This window comes from Triturus cristatus, chromosome 5_1 (assembly GCF_964204655.1).
Source record: "Triturus cristatus chromosome 5_1, aTriCri1.1, whole genome shotgun sequence".
NCBI classification, from domain to species: Eukaryota; Metazoa; Chordata; class Amphibia; order Caudata; family Salamandridae; genus Triturus; species Triturus cristatus.
The window spans coordinates 349,711,745-349,739,202 of NC_140587.1; the positions used below are offsets into that span (position 1 = coordinate 349,711,745).

General features: G+C 42.6%; 1 protein-coding gene across 1 annotated transcript in view; it reads left to right on the forward strand.

Moving 5' to 3' along the window:
• The window catches only part of CSMD3 (CUB and Sushi multiple domains 3), a 2,836,509-nt gene that overhangs the window by 2,452,772 nt on the left and 356,279 nt on the right, over window positions 1-27,458 (forward strand). The window contains exons 50-51 of the mRNA XM_085605076.1: window positions 21,548-21,733; window positions 22,336-22,530. Coding sequence (XP_085461202.1) covers window positions 21,548-21,733; window positions 22,336-22,530 — 381 coding nt within the window. The remainder of the gene's footprint in view (window positions 1-21,547; window positions 21,734-22,335; window positions 22,531-27,458) is intronic.

Below are 27,458 nucleotides of genomic sequence, written 5' to 3' on the forward strand. Positions count from 1 at the left end.
ACTTTGTATTTTTCACATTGAGAGTGGCCACACGTACGCTGTTTCTGAAACAAATAAGAGTTGGTTAATTTATTATTAAGCATATTACTAAGCAACTGTTGCCAGTGTTGACACCATGTTCCACCCTTAGACCATCACCAAACCTAAGAATTGCCGCTAAATGGTGCAGAAAGTCAAAGGAGTGTAACCAACAGTAACCAGGGGCTTCTGTGCCTATTTTTTGTGGTGCTTTCTTTGTGTCTTCTGAGGACATGGGTAGCAAGGCAGGTGCCAGGTGTGCAAAATGCCAAGTCTGGGGTAGCAGCTGCTACCACTGGATATTACTTATCAGCATTTATGAGTGACTGTTTTTTTTATGGCATAGCAACACATTAGCTCTCCCAATTGTTCAGCTTTGATATTTATAGGACTCCAGTGCCAAGGCATATTTTTTAATTTCATATATATCATTTAATATTTTCTTTCTTTTCTATTCTTAGCTTCTCTCTTCAAAAACCCTAATTGCCAAATGGTTTTTGTCGGACAGGAGAGTAACTAAAGAATTGTATATGTATATAATAACTATGTTATATAATATACTTCATCTAGCGTCCCAGCAGAGCCTCCACCTATTTTAGGGAAACAACCTTTACTATGCGGTTTTTACACCGCAATACCATCACAACGTGATCGTTACAACTACGGCGTTGTTACCACACAGTGCCATTTTAACGGAAGTCATTACACAACGACTTGCGCTAGATGGCGTTCTAGACTAAGGAATAGTATGATTTACTATTCCAACACCTGCCCTAGTGTTGCACACACTGGAGTTTCAGGGCATGAAAGGTAGGGTTTTGTGCACATCAAAGGAATCTCTTTGAAGACTACCTACTTCAAAGTCCCACCTGGGTATAAATACGGGACCTCTAAGACCACCAAAGGAGAACACTTCTGGAACTGAGGACATTTTACCAGGAAGAAGTACTGCTGTGGTGTCAGGAAGGACTGCCACTTTGCTGAACTGCTTTGCTGCACTGGCATGCTGCCTGCTACCTCTTTCCTGGGAGTCAGAAGGACTGGACCTGCATCTCTATATTCCGGAACTATCCCCAAGTGCTTTTTGGCTTGCCTCCTGTTTCTGACATCTCAGAGATATCAAAGACTTCACCCTGCAGCCTGCATCCGGCACCTGGACCAGCGACGGCCGGCACGGTTTGGAGTTAGGGGGAGGGAGGGGGGAGGACACGGTGGGAAGCAGGTATACAAATGAATTTTAAAAAACGAACCTTCTCGCGGCATCTCTCCTCCTTAGCCCTTCCTCGATCGGCCTAAAAAGAAAGCAAACACAGGCTCCTAGTCCACCAATTATAACGATGCCTTAGCAACGTTGTGATTGATCTGAGCGCTGCATTTCGGCACTCAGAAGCTGACTGGAGGCCTGGGCTTGTTCTACACGTAGACTGTAATGCAGCCTGCATGGAGAACATGCAAAGTGCGCAAGACTGTTTTGGGCGGCCCGAGAGAGCTGGTCAAGCGGTCATTGCACACTTAGGAGTGTGCTGCCTACACCTCCCCCCCTGCGCCCTCACGCAAAGCTGCAGAAGCAGGAGAATATAAATTATTTTTATTTTCCCTTTGTTTCACCTCAAAAAAAGTAGTGGGGCGACACTCCTCTGCCTTAGCGGAGGAGCCCCCACTGACCTGGACTCTGTCTGCTCTGAATCCTGCTCTGTCAAGTAGTGCCAATCCAGTCCTGGGTCCTTGGAAGAGAGCTTTCATTGCTGAAACCCAGAAAATCGACGCATCATTGACATTGTGCCAATCGGAACCGGCTCATTTCCGAAACTGACACATCTTCTGCTGCATGATTCGCAGACACTGCATCGCCAACAGTTAGATGCATCATCCCCTGTTTCCACCACACCTCTGACATTGCATGGCTCGGTGCCAGTTCATCGCCTTGTACCTCACCTGCAGAATAATGGTACGATAACAGCGCATCGCCCTGTTCATTGTATCTTGACTCTCGACGCATCGTCCACTTTACGCAGCTCGGCACCAATGCATCACCTCATCTGCGATAATCAAAAGCAATGCAATGCCTCCTTTGCTCCATGCATCGTTCTCAACTTCAACACGTCCAAGGTACTGTTCAGCGGCCCACGGCGCGACCAGATAGTCCTGGTTGGTACTATTCTTTTTCAAGCACTACAAAACAGTTTGTTCTTTAAAAACATAATATCTTGACTTCTTCTTATCAGATTGTTTTCCTTTTACTCTTGTTTTACTCATACAAATATTAGCTATTCTTCCAAACTGATGTGGAGTCCTTTTGTGGTGCTTTCATTGTGTGTTGTGTGTACAAATACTTTACACATTGCCACTTAGTGAAGCATGATGACTCTGTCACTAAAATGGAGATGGAAAACATGTTGCATTGTACTTCCAAGAGCGGTCCTCATAGAAGAGTACAATGGAAATGGAAAGCGTGATGCACTATATGTGAGAGAATATATACAGCACTGCTTTACATCTAGTTCCAAGTTTACCTCAAACAAGTGCAATAAACAAAAACATTAACTTCTGCAAGATCATATTTGTCATGGACTGACTTCCACCATTAAACTTTACTCTGCCAGAGGGTGAGCACAGGTTGATTTAGAGTGTGTTACCGACTTACCCTGACTCGGTTCCTGCTTGCACAGTGTGCATACCTCTGCCATCCAGAAACCCAATTTCTAACAAGCACGCTTTTCTAAGATTTTTCTGTTGCATCTTCATGGGTAGACCATACCATCAGACAAAATGCATGAGCTCTTATGAGCAGCAATACAGCAAAACAACAATAGATACAAGTAAAGTACTTCAAAACCTCAAACGATGTTATGATAAAAACAATATCTATACAAGCCAGAAATGAAGAATAAGGCAAATTATACAAGGAGTCCAAACTTCTTAATGGAAAACAAAATGTAAAATTATCCATCAAAGCAAGAGTGGCAAATCTTGTAAGGAGTTAAGCAATAGACTATGCAGAGACCCCAAAAATATCATAGGACCTAGATTGAATTGTTTTATGTAAATATTGGATTGGGCTTTCTAACATGCAGACTTTGTCCAATAGAACATGTTACGGTCAGTAGAACCTACTTCTGAAGCCTGATATGCCAGCATCAAATCAAGTCTGCTTAAAATAGCTGTGATCCCAATTTACAAGCTTTTACATTTTCAGATTGGAGGGGCCAAATTTCAGACTTGTCTACATAGGGGTGCTATTTGGGAAGGAGTCAAAGTAGCTGCATTTTTTGTGGATCTACCTGTGATGCAAATCTTGGCAAGGCGAAGTCAAATTTTGATGTTGGTCAAGCCAACACTCCGCTCCCTCTCAAATATGGCAAACGTGCAGTTCAAAGACATTTAGTAATTAGAAGTAGCTATGATTTGAAACATTCAATCACAAGAATGAACATCCTTAGGCCCTGGGTTAATGTCAGTTTAGTAGCAGGCTTTGCTAAATTGGTACACAGCTTGATCCAAATGTTGCTGCATAGGTGAATATTCAAAAGAGTAGAGGAAGGTTAATCAAAACCCAATGGTGCAGTAATTTAGAATCAAGACCATCAGAACTGGCTCTTTTCAAACCCAATTCAGTATGTTGAAGACATCTCTGGTCACCATCTCCCTGTAGTTCCTTGAAATCTGTAGCCTTTCAGTGCTTAGTGTTGTTAAAAGAGGCACCCAAACAGGACGTTTCCTCAGAAGATGTATTTCCGAATATTTCTTTAGATCACCTCCATTACCCAAATAAATCCTGTCCGGCAGAGCTTCCAAACAAAAGGGGAGATTAACTGAAATCTAGCGACGTTTTGCACAGAAACAAGTTATTGTGCTGCACTTAAAGAAGACAGAAGGACAGCACCAAGCCCACATAGATATGGCACTCTCCCTCTCTTCCTCAACACTCGTGCTTTTTTAGAGTGGCTAGGTACAGACTCACACACGTTTGCACCATACTGATGTCCACCATAGGGTTTGTACTGGAAGGGTACAATAGCAATCGTAAATAGTATGCTAAGACACATGTTAAACTTTTCAAACATTGTATGTTTGCTATACAGTGCAGCACACTTGCAAAGTTTGTAAAGGTTGGGGAAATAAATTGATTTGCATGGATTACAGTCCAACAATGCTCAACCCTGATACTGCTCATGCCCCACACCCTAAACAGTTTAGATGAGATGGATTTACAGATTCTAGATGCTGGCATCGTTACAAAGGGCGCACACTTAAAACTCTGTGCAGACCAAATACCTGATTTCATGGTTAAATCACTGCTTATGATTATGGATGTCTACATCAATTATGCAATTGAAAGCATTCAATTTAGGAAATCAAATATATAATGAAGCTATTTGGGAAACAAACATGAGAATACGTGGTGCAAATTGACTAATCTTTCCATGAAATATTGCAAATAATTTTAGAACATTTGCAAATGTGCACACTATTATGCTTTCAGCATGAAACATGATTTGCTAGTATGTTGCATGACTTTTTCACACAAAAGGGTATTTAATCTAAAAACTACACTCATGATACATGACAGGAGCTTGCTTCTAGGAGCAAGTGTCTTGCAGCAGGACCTTTTCTTTGTAAACCTGTCTCCCTTGTACATAAATTGCCTAAAATAGATTAATGCAACATTTTCAAAATTTCACATAGTGCAAAGTTCGGATATGTCAGAAATTATGACTGTGTAATTTAAATTACAATAACGCCTAGCAGTCAAAACTCCACAAAGGTGTGCACTGAACCTACAAAGATGTGCATGGCTTTCCCAGGCGCCCATCAGCATAGTAAGCTATCAGTGAATATCCTTGGCATAACTTTTTGTTGCTTTTCGAATCAGACCACAAAGTATAGCTATGGCAATTTTATGATGGTCATTGTCATATATGCATTGTGTCCCTGTACTAACAACATAACTACACTCACATAGTGCTTGCCTTATCTTGTATGCTGTCTAGGGTTTCGGAGCATGGGCTGTAGTGATATCATTTTCTGTGCTTCACACAGACCGTTCTCTTCTGTCATGTCCTCTAGAGGAGAATGTCTCAACCTTTCCTGAAGCGGCTTTTTCACGGTGCACACAATAATGTAGTGGATTGGTGAAGTCCCCGTGGCCAGGAATACCCTTGTTCGCCCAATGGTGCTGCTGATTTCTGTGGCATGGTTCATGCCAGGCTTGGGCCTCTCACTGAGATGTTGCGGTTAAGGCAGTGGGGTGTGTTCTTCCACTAGACCTCTCAATACTGGTGAATGTATTCTTGATTTGGGGTTTACCGCGTTTCTCTGGTTCCGTGCATCCTTTTTTCTGGCAAAAGTAGAAGGCTACTTTTCTGTACGTCTGTCCCACTCGTTTTAGTTCTATAGATCCTTGCTGTAAGTGTGCCCCTATGCTCGCCCTTGTTTCATACGTGTTTTGCTTTGAGTATCCTTTGAATAATATCACGTTTTTTTAAAATAACTGTGTAAAATATTTCTAGTCATGTATGTCAGATGCAATTACAAAGATAGATGCATTTCAGCACCGCAGGGACCAGCTGTGTCTCTTCTATGAGCAGGCAGCTTAGCATTTGCCACTCCACTTGTTTGAGTATATGGGGTAGGAGGAGAGCTGGGGTTTCTTCTGTGGGTCATTCATTGATACTAGCAGACTGTGCAGTGTGTTCCATTTGTTTTCTTTAGAAGGCAGTAGTGGTTTATTTTATACAGGGCAGAAATGTTTATTATTGTGTGAACACATTATTCGCTGTGTCTATAGGAGTGTCTATTTTCTAAGTCATATTAGACTTATCTATGGCAGCTACAACACCTGCTGATCATCCTATTTGGTCTGTTGTATATGTATGTTTGTGTTTATACTTAAAACTCATGCACATCTATAGATTAATGGAAATTGGAGTGTAACCCCTCCAGAATGTCATACTATGCGAAGAAAGAATTAAGGTCATAGTCTTTGTTTTTATTCTATAGGTCTGATGAACGTTTGCTTCTTTTTTGATAGATGAGATGCTTGTTTAGAAGATGTATTTGTAGTTTGTTGTTTCCAAAGTTGCAGATCATAAGTAGAGAGTCTGATATGCAAAGCAATTGTGTTCCAGACCGAGAGCACGTACAATGATCGTGCTTATCTACTGGTGTCTTCTTTATTACAGTTCTTGCGTTTAAGCATGAAGAGGCCATGAATACTTGTGTAGGTGTTAGAAATGGGGTGTCTGGTTGGCTAAGGTATGCACCTAAGCCAGGCAGAAGCCACCACTCTGGGCAGGGTAAAGGAGCTACACAGTCAAGATAACTCCTGCTCATCCCCTTGGTAGCTTGGCAGAGCAGTCAGGGTTATCCCAGGGGCAATGTGTAAATCGTTTGCGCAACACACACACCAGTGACACACAAATCACACCACAAAAAGAGACTCCACACAGTATTATATAAAACAAATATATGTTTCTTTATTGCATATAAACATAGACCAAAACCACATAAACCAATGATCACTTTGCCAACTTGGCAATTGTCAAAACATCACAGTTAGTGCAATAAGATAAAGACTTATATGTTGCACATATCAGCAAAACGTCATGAAAAACACCATCACTGTACATGTAAATGCAACTCCTGAAATAATATTCGTTACCCTGACAGTATAAGGATCAAAATAACATATATCCATACATTCAGGGCATAAAAACCAGCATGTAATAGCTAAAGCAAGAAAGCATATGAATCACCATGACAACAGCCATAAATACTTTGCGGGTACTGCAGTATTGTGTAGCAGTAGAGCCGTAAATCCCCAAATATCACCCAACACTGCAGGGATCCCAGAGATACAGTGTCCTTGTGCTTCTATTATAAACTTTATGGCAAATTGTCCCCCAACTATAGGCAACAAGAACATATGCATTCCTACTATGGTGATTATGGTATTTTCAGGGAAATCCCTAGATACACAGATGCCAGGGCTTCATTGCACCACACATCAAGACAAGGGCATATAGCGCTCAAAATTCGCTGTTTTTCCCGGACTTGGATAAGTGCCAAATGTAGCGCTCACCACATGCTAAGTGTTCAATAACACAATGCAGGCCACCAAGCCTTGGGAGATCATTGGGGGCAATAAAGCAGGAGCGCAGGCATCAATCCAGCAAACAGTGTCCTTTGTAGGTGAAGAGGCAGTCCTTCTTAGCAGGTCAGCACAACAGAGCAAGATCCTAGTGGTGGTTTCTCCTGACAGCCCAGCAGTTCCTCCTGGCAAAGTGCAGAATGTAGAGCCAGCAGCTTCTGGTCACATGTCCCACGCAGTGTCAAAAAATATGGGGTCACAGACCCTGTTCTCAAAATATCTTTGATGTGGAGGTAACTTCAAAAGAACTTTACAAGTGCACAACACCCCCATTCAATTCCAGCTCTGGCTCCAGACATCAATAGGGGGTAACCGAGCCCTTTGTGTGAGGGCATCACACAACCTATACAAATGCAAAGTGTCAACACCCCTCACTCCCCCAGCCCAGGAAGACCATTCAGTATGCAGATGAATGCAGATGCAACTCCATTACACCCAACCCTTCCTGTGTGATGGCCAACTGGGAAGTATGCACAAGCCCAGGTGTCACTCTACTCTAGACTTGAATTGGAGTCAGGCTGCAAAGCACAAAGAGTCATAAGCACATAGAAATGCCCACTTTCTAAAAGTGCCATTTCTAAAATAGTAACGAAAACTCCACATACATCAATAAACCGGATTTATCACCACTATTCCAAACATACCAAACATGGCAACACTACTCCTTCCAGATCACAAATTATCATAAAACAACATATCAGGGAATTCCCAATGTAAACAGATGAGAGGAGCAGGCCTCACAGCAGTGAGAAACCAAATAGGCTGTTTGTCACTACCAGGACATGCCATACAATCAAGGCACATGTCCTACCTTTTACCTAAACAGCACCCTGCCCATAAGGCTACCTAGGGCCTACCTTAGGGGTGACTTATATGTAGAAAAAGGGGAGTTTCAGGCTTGACAAGCAACTTCAAATGCCAAGTCAAGTCAATGTGACAGTAAACTGAGCATGCAGGCCCTGCAGTGGCTGAGGCCTGAGTCAGGTTTGAAAGGCTACTTCTATGGGTGTCACAAGCAGTGCTGCAGGCCCACTAGTAGCATTTAATTTACAGGTACTGGGTATATTGGATACCACTGTACATGGGACTTACATATAAATAAAATATGCTGAACAGGTGTAGACTAATCATATAAAGAATACCAAGGTTGAAGGAGAGAGCACATGCACTTTTGCACTGAACAGCAGAGGTAAAATGCCCAGAGTCCTAAAGTCCACATAAACAGAAAAAATACAGGAGGAATGCAAAAGATTTGCGGATAACCCTGCAAAAAGGGCCACATTCAACAGAAGGTACGTGTGGTATGCTGTACTAGGTATTATGTGGTACATTGTGATCTGTTCTGGAATAGTTAGAAATGTAATGCTCGAAATAAGAAGTTATGTTTTGAAGTAAAGAGGAGTTGGAGCTGAGAAGCACTGGAGCTCCGACTGCTGATGGATGGGGCCTGATGTACTGGACACGTATTTAATAAAACAAGAAGTATCATCAAACTGGTGTGGAGATATATGTTTTCATTATTAGGCTTGTTTGGTGGTCATTGTTAATTTGTAAGTAATGCCGCAGCAGCTCTAGTTGGTAAAGGCTCATAAATTCAGCAGGTACATTTCCATCAGGGTGTGAATGAACATCTACATTGGCAAGTTAGGTAGAAGAGTGCAGGATTCCTTAATGTGATGCTATCATGGAGTCACAGATACCAGTGAGTACTTGGACTCCAGCGAGAAAGGTGCTGCTTCCATAAAGTTGGGATAGGGCCAGGGCTTGAACAGAAATTATGAACTCTGATTTGGGCAGGAAGAGTATTCGAGAGCTAGTGCCAAGCTCTTTTGGTATTCTTTCAGATGTGTATTTTGAGGGTTAACTAACTTCTTATGGTGAAAACAAATAATTTAGCATGAATACAGAGTTCAGGGCATTAAACCAGCCAGCTTCATTTTGGCAAACTGTGCTTGGATTGGAAATTGTCTGCTAATTGGTGTTCAGAATTAAGTTTTAGTTGTGTTCAGTTTGAAGTAGCCACTTGATATCCATGGTTGGATAAAGGTAAGCCAGAGCTTGTGTTGATGAACTTCTCAGACCTAGTTTATGCATTTTGGGGGCATATCAGCAACGAGGCGATATAAAATTATCGCCGCTTTTGCATCCGTTTTCGGGCGAAAAGCGGCGATAATGTTATCGCCTAATCAGCAAGGTCACGCTATCGCGTGAAACCTTGCATTAGCGCCCGGATTCTTAACGCCCAGCTTTGCATCTCTAATGAGATGCAAAGTGGGCGTTCCTGACCTGACATGACTGGAGAAATGTCGCTATGCAACATTTCTCCTATAATCAAGCCCCACGCTATGAAGCATAGCGGCAAGAAAAGTAGCGATAACCCCTGTGGATATCATGGCTAAGTATGTGAGGCCCTATCATCAAGCTAACGCCAATCTTCGTGAGATTATCACGTTTGGCAGTTAGCGCTAGGATTTTTATCGCTTTTTAGATAAGCGTTGCTAATAGCACGCTATCTCAGTGATAAAAGTCCAAGCTAGCCGGCGATAATTATCCTAGCACTAAGTGCGCTTAGCGATAATCATCGCTGGTTGTTACTGATATGCCCCATAATTCTTCTGAATTTTAGTTCTTCGGTTGAAAAAAGTCACTGAGGATTTCTGTGCAGAAAATGAATGTGGGTAGAAAGGTGATGGTTCTTTGAGGTGATATACAGGCAGCAGGCAATCAATGCAGCCTGGCAGTACTTACATGGACAAGCTGGTGTGCCCTAGAGAGGTGTGAGGAGAGCCATGTTCTCTGCACTTGAATGACTGCTGTTCTCACCAGGGTGCAAATTGTTGATTCCTACTCTAATTGCTCCATGACCATTTCCCATATGTCCATATGTTACTTTCTACATACTGCGACACTCAGTATTAAACAAACCAAGAATGTTAAAACACGGGTAATGCCGCAAACCATGCTAAATGAACCCTGACAATACAACAACCAACCCTTTCCTTTACTGATTATGATTTTTTTTCAGAAGAAATGTTTCTTAGGCACATGGTACAAGGGCTTCCTACGCATTGCTAATGGGAGAGGTGGTGAGAAAATGGAACTGAACCCTTAATTCCACTTACTTATTGCTTCACTCTATCACAGATGACTATCAACTATTTTATTTTGCCAAGAGGGATGCTTTTATGGTCCAAGGACATGTCGAAAAACTGTTTACTAGGCTCGCTATAAAATACACTTGTCTCTTGTAACTTATCCTATAAAACGTTGCGGCACGCTCGAGACTTATTTTCGGAGCCAGCAGGAACGCTCTGAGCTTTATTCCGGTTCGAACAATTTTTAAAAGCACACATTAAGCGTTTTCTGCAGGGGTTTCAAGAGATATGCCCATGATGAGCAAATGTGGCATATTTGGAATGCAATTGCAACAGAAAACAGCAGTTTTCGCTTTCACATTTTAGTAAGCAGGTTCGTTGCCACTAAAGACCAGTGTTAGTCCAAAATAAAATTATCATTAAACCGCTAAATATAAATACCTATTAGATGTTCAAACTTTGTAATGATAAAAGATAGTAAAACTTTTTTGTGGCTTTACATTGACATTATGCGTCCTTTCAGCTTCCCGCCGCATGCACTTGTTCAACTTAGCATCGATTTTCCTCTCTATGCGATTTCACTTCAAAGGGCCGCAAGCAGCCTTTCGGTTTAAGATAGATGTAGACGAGGAAATGCTGTGTGGGAATATTTGCAATACGTGATACTTTGTGCAAATGTTTCATTGCTAAAAAAAAATAAAAAAACTGATTTGTTTTCTACTAAGTTGCGTGAGGAGCTCCATTTCAGTATTGTGACTTAGCAGCAGTGTGAGAAATGGAAATGGTTGGAAGGAGAAGCACACCTGCCCAAAATGTTCCGACTAGCCCCGCTCCCTTCCTTGCCTCTCTATTTCCATCCATCCATTCTCTGTCCTCTCCTCCTCTCTTCCCTCTCTCCTGAAGCGCCTGCGGTGCCTGCTGTAACCGACCTGGCGGAGGTGAGAAAGAGTCCGAGGAAACAGCAGCCTCCCCATGGCCTGCAGAACCCATCCTCAATGTCTCCAGCCCCTTAGGGACATACCTAATAGGATAAATGGACAGTTAGACCCTGGAAGGAGGGAACAGATTACAGTTAAAACAAACACTGGTAAAGCCAATGTGGTCTGGCGTTGTCTGCTAGCCTTTTGACTTTGGGAATTTTTAGTTTTTTCATTCATGATTTTTGCAAACTTTTATTGTTGGTGACCTGGTGGCCCTCATCAATCTTAAAAAAGACACACATTGGCTATAAGCAGAGATATGTTTTTTGGTCTTCATAGTTGTCACTGACACTGGAGGTAGCTATTTAGTGTAAGAAGGTACTCCTTATGAGAGGACCGCATGCCGTAACTCTTAGTGAAGTCAGACAATGGCTGAAGTGGGCTGACCCATTGCCTTTTGATGTATGCTGGAGAGGATGGAAATAAAATGTAAATGACACAACAAAAGACTAAAGGATGAAGTCTGGCTGAAAATCCATATAACGAACATGTTACACACATCATTTTGGTAAACTAAAACGTCATGGCTAACACCAGACATAAAAAAGCCAATTGCTCTGGCATTGGCCACCAGCCTCTTGCTTTTGCTAGTGCTCTTTGTAAAGTTTTTATTGAACTTTATAAAGTAGATGGAGATAAGTGAAAAGAAAAATAGAGAGGGTTGAAAAGATAAATGAACAGAGAGGGTTGAAAAGACAGATAAATAGTGTAGCATACACATAGATAGATAGATAAATGTTTGCATGGATAGAGATAGTTGTAAAGATAAATAGATTGATAGAAAGGATTGCAATCATAAGGTATAGAGAGGGGTGTGTAAGTGTATAGATAGACGAGACAGACAGACAGGTAGACAGAGAGAGACAGGTTGATAGACCGTTAGAGAGTCAGGTAGTTAGACAGTCAGCTAGATAAACAGTCAGGTAAATAGACAAGTCGATAAGCAGATAAATATACAAGCAGATAAGACTAATAAATAGACTCAAAGACAAACAGACAGTCAGATAGAGTTGCAAAGATAGATAGATAGATAGATAGATAGATAGATAGATAGATAGATAGATAGATAGATAGATAGATAGATAGATAGATAGATAGATAGATAGATAGATTAAAAGTGGTACAAGCAAGAATTTAATGTTGTCATGTACTTGCAGAGACTAGCCCTAAAAAGTTTTTTACTATGAAAGGCTGTAGCTGCCATCTGAGAAGAAATAAAGTGCAGAATGCTTTCCTAAGCCTGTTACCTTTGGGACTGGGATAAGATACAGAGGTGATTAAAAACCACCACAGTTAATAATTATTAAAAATCATATTAATTGGTGACATGACATTTTTATTAAATATTTAGAAAACGCGACTTTCAAAAAGTTATACTTCAACTGCCTGAGCCTGAATTAGGCTAATTAGCATTAACCTGCTGGCACATGACACTGCCAGTGCTTCCCCAAACTGATGTGTTAAAACTATTTCCAGAGCAGAAACAATGGCTTAGGCCTTTGCACAGGAATACCTGGATGTGAGGTATATACGCCATATCAGTTCAGGAAGGGCAGCTGGGGAGGGTTCAGGAACTTAATTAAATTGACAGGGACCATGGTGAGCCTGCCCACTCATAGTTAAGTGTAGAGAAGGGGAGTATTTTCTTATATAAGCACTGTGTAGCCGGTATGTCACCAGCCTAGTGGGAGGGGGAGCTGGTCCCAGAACCAGTTTTGTGTAATTGAGGAGGAGGGGACTTCTCATTTCCCTAAGCTCGCCCATGGCTGGCATAAAAGCTGCCTTCAGGGGGCAGAAAGACTCTGCCATGTTAGCTTTGCCCCAGAATAGAATACTGTGGGATAGCCTGTAGTAAGGCAAACAGGATGTGCTGCAAAAGTGGGAATGGTTGCCCCTGGCATCTCTTTTCTCATTGGTTATGGAGTGTCCAGGAGTCACACCCACACTGGCTAGTGAAAACTAATAAAAAGGTGGCATAGCACACACAGCTGATCAGAACATTCCCTGGAAAAGGACTGTAGTCCTTTTTTGAGACCTGTATGGAGACCGGAAGGGCTGATTTTGCTCCCACTTGCACAATATGCTAAGATTCCTTGTTCCTAAAGTACCCACCTGTAAAGAAGCAACTGTAGAGTAGGTGCTGTCTCTGAAAGCCTCAGAAGTGACCAAGAGGAGCTGCTCCAGAATGTTCGAAAAGTTAGACTTTTTGGGACTCCCCAGACCTCCAAAGGGTCAGTTGGATCTCGAGGAAAAGATGTCTGATTTCAAAGTCACTTCCTCAGATACAGCTTCAGGCTTGCCCTGCTGGAGGATTTTTAGCGCCATAAATAGACTAATTGTAAAGGTAAAAATGCCAGCAAGGGATTTTGTTTGAAACAAAATCCCTTGTTGGCATTTTTACCTTTACAATTTATCTGCCCAAGCCCTCAAGGGTATATTGGGTTTGCCCTTCATTTATTTTCATAAATAGACTAAGTCAAAAGGTAAAATTCTTGTCTGGGCGAAGGCATGAAATGTATCCGCATGATGCTAGGACATTAGTGGCTGCAAAATTTCAATTACTCCCCCTTTGGGCTTTTACCGTCAAAACCTTCTGCAGCTATAGCCTACAACTTTGCCCTCTCAAAGTCTTTGACTTTCATTTTGTAGACTGGGTCAAAAGGTAAAATCTTTGACTGGGATTAACCCGCTTGGTATAGTTTACCTGCTCTGCATCGCAGTTTGGTTGAAATTGTGCCTAGGCACCAGTTAACCACAAACAGTGACTACTGATTGTCTTTTGGGTTTTCTTGGCATTCTTTGTATTAAATCTTTAAGAATTCCCATTGGCGGTACCCATCATTAGATTTTTACAGTTTTGGTATAATTTTAGTCATTAGCCAGGAGCTGCCTGTGCAGGTAAGAGCGGTGGAGCTGTAAGGTGGGTGCGTGCGGGGACTCGACAGACATGGACGATGAGGAAAATGTATTATTTATTTAATATTCCCTCTTCATCTGTTGCATACCCCCCATCCCGCCCCACTGCTCTTACCTGCACGGGCCGTTCTTGTCACAAACTGCTTTTTTTTCTAAATTGGTTGTGAGATTGATATTGTTTTGCGTTTTGACTTTATTTAAACTGGTTCGCTACTACCAAAAAAAACGTTTAGTCTGTCTGCTCTCTGCCACAGCTACCAGGGGGCTGAGCTCATGTTTAAATTATTGAAACTATGTTTTACCCTAACAGGTTTGTGATTTTATTCTTTGTGGTGACCTCCAATGCACCCCAATTAATAATCCACCGCCTAATAGAGCCTGCTTCTCTCTATGCCTTTAATTGCATCCACAGACACCAGGGCTTAAAATCTTTCATCAAAAGTATGACTGGTCTGCCGCATACTGTAAATAGGGTGGATAATGAATATGCCACTCTCAGGATGAATTATAGGGTCCCTCCTTTTGTTATTCAATGTTGTATCAGGTTCTCTTTTGGATGAAGTTGCATTTGGCCTTCTGCATATGAAGAAGTCTGTTTAAATCGCTTTATACACTACTATTTTTGTCATTAGTGTTTAAAGCTTTCTTTTCCATCATTGAGTGTGAGCTGCAATCAAATGATGGAATCTCAAAATAGAACCCAGCTTTCATTAAACATGTAAGAATGAACATTGTTCTGAACGAGCTCTTGTAACAATTGATTGTTGATGCAGACTAGAGGTATGGGGCTTTTTTCACATGTATGCAATTGTGGAAAATTGTGAAATTCGGGCCTATATCGAAAAGTTGGATGGGAGATGGGACAGCTGCACCCTCTCATGAAAACTGTTTTTTGGCATGCAAGGTAGCATCCGGGGCTGCAGGTAGGTGACCAGAAGGACTGCTGCCTGGTTCAGGGTGTGATGTACTTAATGTTGGTGGGCCAGCTAGCTAGGAATGTTGTGTCAAGAATGAAGCTGTTGGACTTGGCCCTTTTTGCAGGATCATCCCAGAACTTTTTGCCTTCCTCCTGTAGTTTTTATGACCTGTTGTTGATGGTTTTTGGACTCTGGGCACTTTATCATTGCTGATCAGTGCTAAAGTGCATGTGCTCTCTCTTTTAAACTTGGTAAGATTGGTCTACACCTGTTTGGCATATTTAATTTACCAGTAAGTCCCTTGTACAGTGGTATCCAGTATACCCAAGGCCTGCAAATTAAATGCTATTGGGGGATTGCAGTGCTGCTTGCGCCACCCACCGAAGTAGCCTTTCTAACTTGTCTCAGGCCTCTGCTATTGCAGGGTCGGCACGCGCAGTGTACTGCCGCCGTGACGTGGAATATAAAGTGGTTCCACGTCTCCAACTCCCCTTTTACTACATATCAGTCAATAGTAGTGATAAATCCTGCTTATTGGTGAAAGCAGATTTATCATTACTATTTTAGTAATGCCAGTTTTAAAAGTGGGCATTTTTGTGTGCTATGTGTCTTTGTACCTTGCCTGAATGTGTATTGACCGTCTTGTTCTGACTGAAAGGGGAGATGGGATGTGCTTTCACTCCAGCCAGTCTCTGAGGGGGGTTGAAGTGTGTCCTGCCTTCCTGGGTAACTCAGTGCTCCTGAATAGGCCTGGTCTGCATTTGGAGTGGTGGGAGGAGTAGCACCTGCACCTGAATGGGGCTGTGCCTGCCTTCCACAATGCTGGCTCTGCCCCCCTGTGGTGTGTCTGGGGCCAGGGTTTACACTGTGAGTGTGGGGTGTTGTGCACTTGTAAATGTATTTTAAAGTGCCCCAGAACAAAGATATTTGGACAGTAAGTAAAGGGGCTGTGAACCCGTTGGGTGAAAGCGTTTTAATTCTGCTGCCCAAGACTGGGCTTATGCGGTGCTGACCCGGAGAGGAGCGTTTTTTGCCCTGCAGCATGGACAGCGCCACCCTCTCCTCTGTGGCCTGAGCAGTGGAGGGGAGAGCTTAGCCGAGGTAAGCCCTCTCCCGCTCCTTGTCGTGCTCTCTACATCTTTTCCAGTTATTGGGGCCGTGGCCCTGGGCTGCAAGGCAGCATCTCTACAGAATGGAATCCCATGCCTGGGAGTCCCTGAATCCATCAGAGAGGGGCCTGACCCAGTCGCACGCCGGAGGAAACAGAGCCTTGCTGGCTCAATTCAGCTGTTTTACAGCCAAGAGAAGACTGCCGGAGGGCCGTGCTGGGGAAAGGAGCTAGCCCCCCGCGTGGCCGGCATTTTCATTGCAGACAAAGGCAAGGGATGCTGCTTGAAAGAAGGCGGCGTGTGTGGTAGGGATTGCTTCCCTGCCGCCGCGTATTGTGCCACTCTGTGTGGAAGGGTCCACCAGAGGTTCCCTTTCCCGGGGCCCTTTACTTCTCGTACCCCGCGGCCGGAGGGGCTGCATTGCCAGTAACCTGGTCAAGGACCGCAGGAGGTCCCATTCGGCCGGTAGAGGTACTGGTTTAGTGGTAGCAGCACACTCAGGCCAGCTGCTTGGTAATTCACATGCAGAGGGTTACCCGACACGGTTACCCCACGGAGAAAGGCATTGTGGGCCCCTACTGCATTGGTACCTACCGGGGGCCACACCCTTGTCACGACCGTCCCGGTTCCGAGGGGCCATTACTGAAACTCTTCCTATGGTGGGTGCTGTCCCAGCACCAGGCAAAAGTACAGTATTCACTGCCCTAGGTAGGCAGGAGGCCTGGGCACCTACGTGTGAAGGAAGATTACCGTATCATCTCTAATAGAGATGCAGGTACTTCGGTGCCCACATGCAGGAATTTATTGTGCTAACCTTGTTCGCTACAGAGCTTGTTATGCTATGCCCTGATGTGAATATAAGTGGTATTTATGTACAGTTTACATACTGATCTTGCTATGTGTGCATTCTATAAGTATCTACTATAGTGCACTACTGATAATGTGTATGCATAAGGTGTTATACTCAGTACAGTCCTACCAGTAGTTACTGGTTATCCCTAACTGTGAAGATTATGACAGTGGCCCGATTGGCCAAGTGATGTATGTAATCCCTGTGAAGTCATGACCAGTGACTAGTGGCACAGCAATATATGTGATTGTGATCTAATGTGTTTTTATGGATAATGCAAAGGATATTTATCTGTAACATTGTGTGGAGTCTCTTTTGTGGTGTGCCTAGTGTTCCACTGCTGTGTGATTGTGTTGTACAAACACTTTACACATTGCCTCTGGGATAAGCCTGACTTCTCTTCCAAGCTACCAAGGGGTTGAGCAGGGGTTATTTTGGGTGTGTAACTCCCTTACCCTGAATAGAGTGGTGGGTTCTGGCTGGCTTAGGTGCATTACCTGGCTGACCAGAAACCCCATGTCTAACAGAAGCGTTGCAGAGTGAGGGGAAGAGAGGACAACTACCAAATAGCACCAACGTGTTTATCGGGCACTGAGTTGTTCCTTGTGACAGTGGGATCTTATTACCACTGGCACAAAAAAAAACTGCTGTCATTACCCCTCGTTTGTCGTGAAACTACAGATGGCTCGGCAATTTCTGTAGTGAAATTACATAAATTTGCAGTATTACAAACCATCTGGTGTTATAATGGATGAAAAATTACTTAAATTGCAGCAACCTGTGTTACCACGCTGTGGAATGTCCAAACCAAAAGTTCACTGGTCATCTTTCAGCAGTCTAGTACTGTATTTGGATATTAAACTGGCTCTAATGAGGTGAAATCTGATTCAAATCACATGTATTAGGAATGTTCAATTAATTAAAATCATTACATCAAATACTTCACACCCAAAAACCTTGAATCCCCACATCTCCCTTCCTAATTAATCCTAAAAATCCTGCATGCAAATCTTTAAATGTTGTTTGCGCATTTCATTTGTGACTCCAAATCTCCTTAAGGTCCGTGGCGAGATGGTCGTCCAGGGTAGCTTTCCTCCTCTGAGAAGCTTACTAATGCAGGGCAGCTCCCAGACCTTGCATTTGAAGACATTAAAATCCTAATCTAAAATAACGCATCATATGACACGACTTTCACTTAGGATTGCATAATTCCCATTTTTGCACCTAATCCACACCTAGTAAAGTGCGCCGATTGTCCTAAAACCCACAGTCTGTAAGGAAGGTGCTTTCTGGGTCTTTTGAGCTTGTTAAGGCAACTCATGGTGCAGGACTGTATTTGCTGCCTGTTGATGGTGTACTGCAACCGCTTTCTTGAGTCATAGAAAAAGGCCTGAGAGCTGACACCATTCCCCTTTTAAACAACAGAGAAGAGAGCCCTGGCATGATCTGATATTCAGAACGCAGACCATTGGCCGTAAGCACATTGCCTCAGGGATTTTAGCCTTTCCCAAATGCATATCACATGCAGAAGGGATTCTCTGACTTCGTACACAATCTACATTGGTTGCTCTTTTCTCTGTTCCAGCATCCTTAGCAGTAACATCTTAGTGGTATCAAACCACCACGCAGCCTCATAGGTTCATACTTTGCCATGTTGGGGGGAGGCAGACACAACTAGATTGGCAGGGAGCCCGGAGTTTAGAGCTCTGCTGCCTAACTGCCATGTTCCTTTTTCTTTCAGTCCCGCAAATCTTGATCCACCAATAGTATTTTTGCATTCTTTGATATCAGTTGCGCTATCACTTTATTTAGTGGATTTTTGCTGAAGAGATTTTCCGGATTCAAAATTTTTATAGACTTTGTTAAAAGAGATCCCCATTCAGCGTTCGCCACCTGTAATTTCTTCCTCAAGAGTTTTTTCATTGTACTGATTTTCTCTCACTTTTGATTTTAAGCAATACAATATGAATATCACGCGTAATACCAGATCCTGTTTGTGGAGGTTAAATTCCAGCCTAATTTGTGCTTGGCTGATGCAAACCGGGAGTGCAGACAGCTGACAGATAATGCTGCGCACACTGCTGTTTATCCAGGAAGTCGGATAGCTGAACTTTGAACAATATGGCTCCGTCTGAGAGTGTGGTCTTCACCTTACATCCCATGAATGTGAATAGTGCTCCAAGAATTGGGCAAGCCAAGTTCTTTTTTGGCGTTTCATCCTTAAAGCTTCTTCTTGTGCCCATTGCCTCCCCTTTTGTCCAGGTACAACCGCAGATATTTCAATATTTTCACGCTCTCTCGGTGTGATCCTTCAATGTGCCAGGCCCCTTTTTAGGTCTCGCCTGATCCAGCGCATGCGCTGGTCTGGCCGAGACATTTAGTGTACTGGTTTTGAAAGTGCTGCCACACGGCCTAGCGCTTGCGTTCACGCGAGCATGCACGCGAGCAGCCGGCAGCTTTCAGCGCCCGAGGCGCCATCTGGAGCTTTCACTTTTTCTGCTGCTGCGCGCGCACCACTCGCGTGTTTGCCGTTGCGTGCGCATCCCTCTTTAAAACAATTCATGCTCTTATTTTCATTAGTCTGGACTTTGTAATGCTATTGTAGCAGAAGTTACGCTGTTGTTGCCCTTTCTGATCAATAGCAAACACACTGCAGCTAAACTGATCACTGTCACAAAATACATTTCAGCCACATAACTCCTCTGTTTCGTGATCTAAATTGAGCTCAAACAATGGTCCTATTTGAAGTATGTGGTCTCACCTACAGAGCCATTTACCAAATTAAACTCCCATGCCTGAACTTTTCTCTGAACCACAGTACTCCAATGAAAAAAATTAACAGCAGCCCTTTTCCGAATACTGTGACTTTCATGTGGAACTCTCCAGCCCTTGATATCAGAACTCAACCTACCCGCCTTTATGTGAACAACCTTAAACACATCTTTTCCGTCTGTACTTGAAGGAATGCTGTACTTCCCTCCGAAATTTGTTTTACTGTGATGTTTTCTGTAAAGCACCCTAATCCACTCCACATGGTCCTGAGACACTATAAAACAAGCAATGGCATAGCCAATAGGTCTCACCTTTGGGACCTTATAAGTGTTTAGCCATGCAACAGTTGATGTTGTTGCACCAAGGATATTGTGCTGCATAACTAAATACTTATAAGGTCCCAAAAGCGAAACCTATTGTCTATGCAATGCTTGTTTTAAACTGTTTCCAGCCAAATATCATGGTTTTGGTTAGGCTGAGCATGATGGCGTTTTCTGTGAAATAGCGAGCAAGGGCATTAAATGATCTCTGTCTGCAAGTATGATCTAGGATAACCATGTCAATTGCATGTTGAAGAATGTATACTATTTGGTTGGCTAAGCGTGGGGGGCCTGGTTAACTTTTGCCCAGACAGTTTTAACATGTGAAACAATAATTGGCAACGCTGTTGGTGGCAAGCCTTTTGGCTTTGGAATTTCTTGTTTTGTTCTGTCATGCTTATTGCAAAACGTTATAATTGGGGAAGCAGCCGCTCTCTCATCAATCTAAAAACCATCCTTTGCTAATTGCAAAAATATGTTTTGGATTTAAAAATTCCACACATTGCCGCAGTAGCTCCGGACACAGATGGGGTCTACCTTGTATGTGGATGTGCTTCTTGTGAAAGGGCATCATGATGTAACTCATAGTGAAGTCAGCCATTGACTGAAGTGTGCTGTCCCATTACCACATGATGTATGATGTACTGGCTAGATAAAAAATGGAAATGACACAGCAACAGGCTAATGTATGAATCCTGGGTGAAAACCCCTATAAGAACATTGTTATGCACATAGTTTTATTAGAAAGCAAAAAGTCTTGGCTAACACCAGACCTGAAAAGCCAATCGGTCTGGAATTTACAGCCAACCTCTTCACTTTGCTAATGCTTTTTTTTTCTGTCTGTCAACATGGATCACCAATTTTATTGTCTGGCTTGACTGCGCAGCTGTCGGCAGACAGTTATGTGAGCATCACTAGATTCAGCTCTGCTCACATGTTGGAACCCAGGAGTATGTGTTTTGATTGGGCAAAAGTTGTATGCTTCCACAAAAAATGTCCTTGACCTCCACACAGCTGTGATCACTTAGCCAGTTGTCTTAGCTTGAACTTTCAGGGAGCACACGTAACATTGTAATGCTATTTAAGTGTCATAGATAGCAAGATAATGTACGGTGTGTTTCTCTGGCAGCAGATTGGATAGGAGGAGGACAACCATTGACCTACATGGATTATTTGGTCTGACTCTACAGTGGAACTGTCATCTAACCTTTTAACTTTCACCAATATTATTCTACAGTTGTTTGCTTGTAAACAAATACATATGCATCCTAATTCTATTGACTTGTAATGCCTCACATTACCATACAACTTTCTTTTGAAGTCAGAACTATTGGTATTGCCATTGCTTGTTTGAAACATTTAATTAAAAAAAACAAGAACTCGCAATTTCACAGTGTTTTATTTTGTGTTTTACTTTTAGCCATATCATGTGGGATTCCAAAAGCGCCCTTGTATGGGGGAATATTAACGACGGACTACTTGGTCGGAACCAGTGTTACCTATTTTTGCAACGACGGTTTCAGACTATCCTCAAAAGAGCTCACTACTGCAGTTTGCCAACCAGATGGTACATGGAGCAATCATAATAAAACACCTCGATGCGTAGGTAAGGAGCCTACAGACATTCAATTACAGTTACTCAAAAAGTTGCTGAAATTTGCTATTTTTATGGATAAATTCGGCTTCCAAAATATTATTGTTTTGATATTTAACCATCTGGATAGTTCATAATTGATACAAAGGAAAGTTACATGCATCAAATGCCTCCGGATCACACATATCAATTCAATTACCACATATTTCAAATCTAATGATCAAATTTAATGATCTGACTAATTTTCCTATTCCTAAAACAAATCTCGAGTATTTGGTGTTGAACTAGCTAGAGATTATGCTACAGTACTTGTATGAGAATTAAAGTCAGTGAGCAGCATGCATTAATTGCTTAACAAGTGCAATTGCATTACTATAAAGTACATATACCAACAACAATCAAACGACCTTTGCATAGCGTCATGAAAATCTTCATTTTGAACTAATTCTAGCTATCTACACTCATTCCTGACTGCATATATTGAGATATTGGTGTTGATACATTTGTGGGTGTATCTCTTAAAGTTAACACATGATCCAGGGTATTAAAGCATGGTTGTTTTTCTGTATTTCTTAAACACTGGGTGACCACACATTTCTTCCCCTTTTTTCAAGTTGTTACTTGTGCAAGCATAAACTCCTTCATCCTGGAGCATGGACGGTGGCGCATAGTTAATGGCTCCCATTATGAGTACAAAACAAAGGTGGTTTTCAGCTGTGACCCTGGATACTATCGATTGGGGCCAGCCTCTATTGAATGCCTTGCCAATGGAACCTGGAGCTGGAGGAATGAGAGGCCCCACTGCCAAAGTAAGTCAATCATAGCTATGTAAAGCCGCCTAATGCATCCTAGTGCTTGTGTCTGCACCGAGGCTTATTTTGCTGGTCAATTTTCGATTTATGTGTCAGTAATACATACTGGGGAATTAAATGAATGGAGATGCCAAGAAGAAAAGGAAGTGAGGTCAGAATCAGGCTGAAACCTAGATACCACATGTCAGACTCAAACATATTGCCCTGAAGATGAATAATAAATATGTTGAATACTCTTGAACAAATCTGTGTGAGTTTCATTTTCATGGCAAATTTCATATATTCTCCAGACAATATTCTTTGACATTATGGCTGGAATGAGATTTAGATATTCTATACATCTTCTTCCTTGAGTCAGTATATAAAATGTTTGGAAGTCCTCATCACGCTACTTTTCTAGCCCAGGTATTCCAAGAGCTAGCCGGCCGATCGCTCATTACCCTAAGAAGTGCCTGGTAGAGACCTGTCCCTTCCAAGTATGCAACATAATGCATTTCCTAATGGAAATGCCTGAAGGATGCTTTCAGAATGCATGATAGCAAATAAGTAGGCACAAGTGCTCGTGAAGGGTGATACAGGAAAGCTGTGTGGATATATTATTCAACAGTCACATCGCACTGTCGCGATGAGGTAATCTGGATTCCAGGCTGTCATCTGGTGGCACAAGCCCTGTTTTTTTACATACTGACCTCTATCTATTTTGGGCCACTTGTATATCACTTGTGCAGCAGCCATAGTTGACCACAGCACTTTTTTTGTGTTACCTTTACACTTTGAATTTATCTCCTTTATCATACAGCCTATTTATAGTTTCATCTTATCTCTATTATTTTTCAATCGGTAATGTATTAGTAGATCATTGTCCCTATTCAATGCTGTTCTTTATTGCTCTTTTCCACTTTTCTGTTTCTGTATTGGACTCGTTCTTATTGCCAGTGCCCGATTTAATATGTTTCACTTTTCTATTTCGTTTTGTCTCTCTCATTTGTTACCTTTGCATTCCAGTTTCTTACGTTCATTATTGATGTTTTCACACTACCCTTTGGAGCCAAAAACATATGTATTATTGCCACTGATGAGAACTGATTCTGGCTGCATGACCATGGCATATTACCACAATGACATAAGGCAAAATAACGAGCAATAAATATATGTAACGATAGCACATAAATACCACAATAGGTTAAAACATAGTGTGAACAGCCCTATTTTAATTACTCAGAAAAACAGCAATGATGGCCATACCTCAACATCTTTTAGGATTTGAGGCATCATTGGCTGGATCATCACCACCACTTAATTACTCATGAGAGCAAGCCAGTATTTTACACCATTTGGTAACATTGTGTTTTGCAAGGATGGCATATCTCCGTGGCGCATGGGGGCCGCTTATAGCAGCATGTTATATCAAAGGTGCAAGGTGGCTGACATCCAACAAAACGTGAGAAAGCCACATCTGAGACCTCTTCTTTGTGCAGTTGGCAGTGGTGGGAGCTAGATTGTGTTTCCAAAACACCCTTTTCATACTGTCTGAATTCACTTTCATGACGTCTTGCACAATGTGCATGCTGTAATTTATTTTCAGTGGAAATATCTGTTCCCCAGGATGTTTGGGTGTACATTGCCAAACACTGGTGGGACCCTTGGGTGCACCACTAACTCGTTATGTCTGTTCAACCAGGAATTTATTTGTGATGGGGCACTGTGAAAGGGTGGGCCATGCAGCATGTACTTGTGAGCAAGACTGGCATGTGGGAGTGTCCCTCCAAGACTAGCTGGCCCTTGAAATGTCACATACCAGTTGGTATATTGATGCTATTCAGGTGCTTATATGTGGATGGATGACTTTCAGTGCCGCTCATTTACTTGTGTGGTTGTATTTGCCATGCTGTCCAGTTTTCCTCGTTCAGCAGGTTTGTGTTCTGCCTGCATCCTTGAAGTATCAAGGATGCACAGGTAATAGGCTTGGCCTGCAATTCTGTTGATGATAATGATCAGTTGACCTCAGAGGTGAGGTGTACATTTATTGCATAGCTATATTGCTGGTTGATGAATATTTGAGGACGGTGTAGAGGATTTAATGGGAAATGACTGGGGCCCGTGCTGTAACAGATTGTCGCTTCTAGATGTGTTCTCACTGCCTACTGTTTAGCACTTGTATCATCTGATGGACGGCGACAATCAGGCTGATGTATAGAGGCCAAAGCAGACAAGTATTAGAAAGCTTGTGAGTTGCTTTCTTCTCTCTTTTCCATGATATTGTTTGTGTTCTGGGTGCCCCTGTTTGGGAATGGGAAGGCAATGCACAAATGCGTCATGGCCATTTCAAAGAGCTACAAATCCGGGAATGCTGATCTGCTGCGCCTTCATGAGAAAAAGTATCTTGGTCCAAGTGGTTATAATCCACTTCCTTATTGTTTCCTGTTATGCTCCTACACAAAGCTAACCTAAAATTCACCTGTTTTTCCATCTTGTCAAGACCAACACAGCATTGTTAGAATCAGGAGAGTATTTAGATAATGCAGGGCAACACTGTTCAAGTGAAGTTTAGAACAATTAGGATGCTAAAGTTCAACTTGCTCAGTGGGGTGGTGGGCTGTTTGCAAATCCCCATGGTGACCAAGTCTGTGGGGATCAAGACCATTATTACATGGATCAGTTTATTTATAGCTCAGATAATATTTGAATAGTTGAGTCTTCAGTTTGTTGTCTAGAAAAGGTGGAAGAAATCTGCCTTTTCTGCTTGGTCACCTCTATGTTGTTTTTTTCCTGAACCCTATTGTTGCTAGTTTTAGAGCTCTGTGCACTTTACCCCTGCTAACTAATAGTAAAGTGCTTGTAATCCTCCATTAAACATGGTTACATTGGGTTACTCATAATTGGCATATTTAACTTCCCTCTAAGTGTTGTAAGTTCACCTAGGTCCTGGAAGCTAAATGCTACTTGTGGACTGCAGCACCTGTCATGCCATCCTCCACAGTAGCAAACACGGCTACAGGCCTACCCTGTGTAGCCTGACTGCTGCACTACAAATCTGCACTAAGACCTGTTAAAATAACTCTTTGTGACAGATGTAAACATCGCTTTTAAATATTGTCAAGGCAAACGTGCATCGTTTTTTAAAAATTGGCCATGGAGAAAATTAATGCTAACATCTCCCTACAGTGACAAGACCTAGAAAACTATTTTCATTGTTGCAGGCCTAGCTGTCCTATGTAGTAAACCAGAGTGCAAAATAAATTACTTAGACTAATAATGCAGGAAAGTGACTAGCTAGGAAAATAATTAATCCACTATTTTAATTGTTATTAATAATCCGATTCAATGGTGAAATCAGATTTATGATAAATATTATGGAAAAATAACCTTTAGAAAGTTAGGTTTTTTCCTGCCTGATATTCCTAAAGGCTAATTTGCAATATCTCTAAAACAACTCCCTGCAGATGCCTAGCCTGGCAATAGGTATAAAATCCCACCCAGGAGCAAACAATAGGCTTAAGTGAATGGACAGGGACACCTCCTCTGAGCTAGACAGAGAAGGAGCTGTGGGCATACTGTCACACCACACTGTGAAATCCTGCTTGACAGGTCTGTTGAGCTACATGTCATACTTGGGGTGCACTAGGAAGGGTGAGGAGAGAATGCCAAAACAATTCTTGTGTATCCCCTGTCTGGTTGCTGAAAGTGGCTTCTTTTGCCCTACCAGAGCTCTGTTTATGGGTTTGTTGTGGTTACAGTATCTGCTTCAACCTGGATTTTAGTGTTACAAGTGCGAGGACTCTGGTGAGCTCCCTATGACACTGCCACACACACACACAGTCATCCCTAGGAGCCTACGATTAGTGTGGCTGAAGGCTTTCACCATCTTGAGAATGTCCTGACGCATGTCATTTTGAGCCTGTTTGCAGTGGGACAAACAGGAACTACTGATTGGCCCAAGTTCCTATACCTTTTTGGTTAGATGTTGTCGAGGAGGCACCACTAGCTGCTGCCAGGCATAAAAATGGCACCATCAGAAATTCCATCAGACCACGTTCTGGACTTGCAGAAGATCTGAAGAGGACTGAACTTGCTGTCTGTAACTTGATAGGAGTCCTAAAGGACTAGATCTGCTCCTTCTTATACCCAGGGCAAAGAAATGGACTCCAATTGTCAGTTGGCTGATATCCTGTGTGGCTATACAGAGACAAGCTGCAAAAGGCCTATTTCTTGAAGTGACCAGTTGTAATAGGAAGATGACTGAACGCTGCTAGTGAGTTCTGCTGGAGTGAGTTCTGACCCCTAAGTGATATCCCTGAGGTACAGGGAGCCTTGTGACCAAGTCCAAACTTCGAAATCCTGACCTGGTGAAGGTGTGAAGAGTATCCTGCCAACAAGAGGACTTACTGGCCCACTTTTATGTTTTCCCACCCTCTCAGCTTTTTCTGCAAAAATCAACTGTTTCAGCGGGACCTAGTCCAATAGCTGTTTACCTCGAGTGGACTTCTTCGGATATTGTCTGAAAGCATGTCCGCTGGAGGAATTGGAATTCCATTTGAGAAACTAAGGGCCCTATTATGATGTGGGGTGGAGTTTCCTCCGCCTAACATCATCTCAGTCATGGGACTGACTGATACCTGGTCGGTGGTCACGACCACCTAATTAGGATGCGACCGAACACTGTTCGGACGTATTCCTATACTTTACAACAGGAGCATGTATTCCGGCTGGAATGCATGCTCCGATTGTAAAATAGGAGGTGCAGTTTATGCCTGCACCCTGTGGCAGGCACTTCAAATTGCCTGCCGCGGGGTGCAGGGATCAACAGGGGGGCGCCCCTTCAGCCTCCAACCAGAGCTTGTGCCCCCTGGAGGTCCCTGCTGGGGGCCCCAAAGTTGAGTTCTGACAGCCTTTTTGTGTCGGAAAAGCTGCCACAGAAAGGCTAC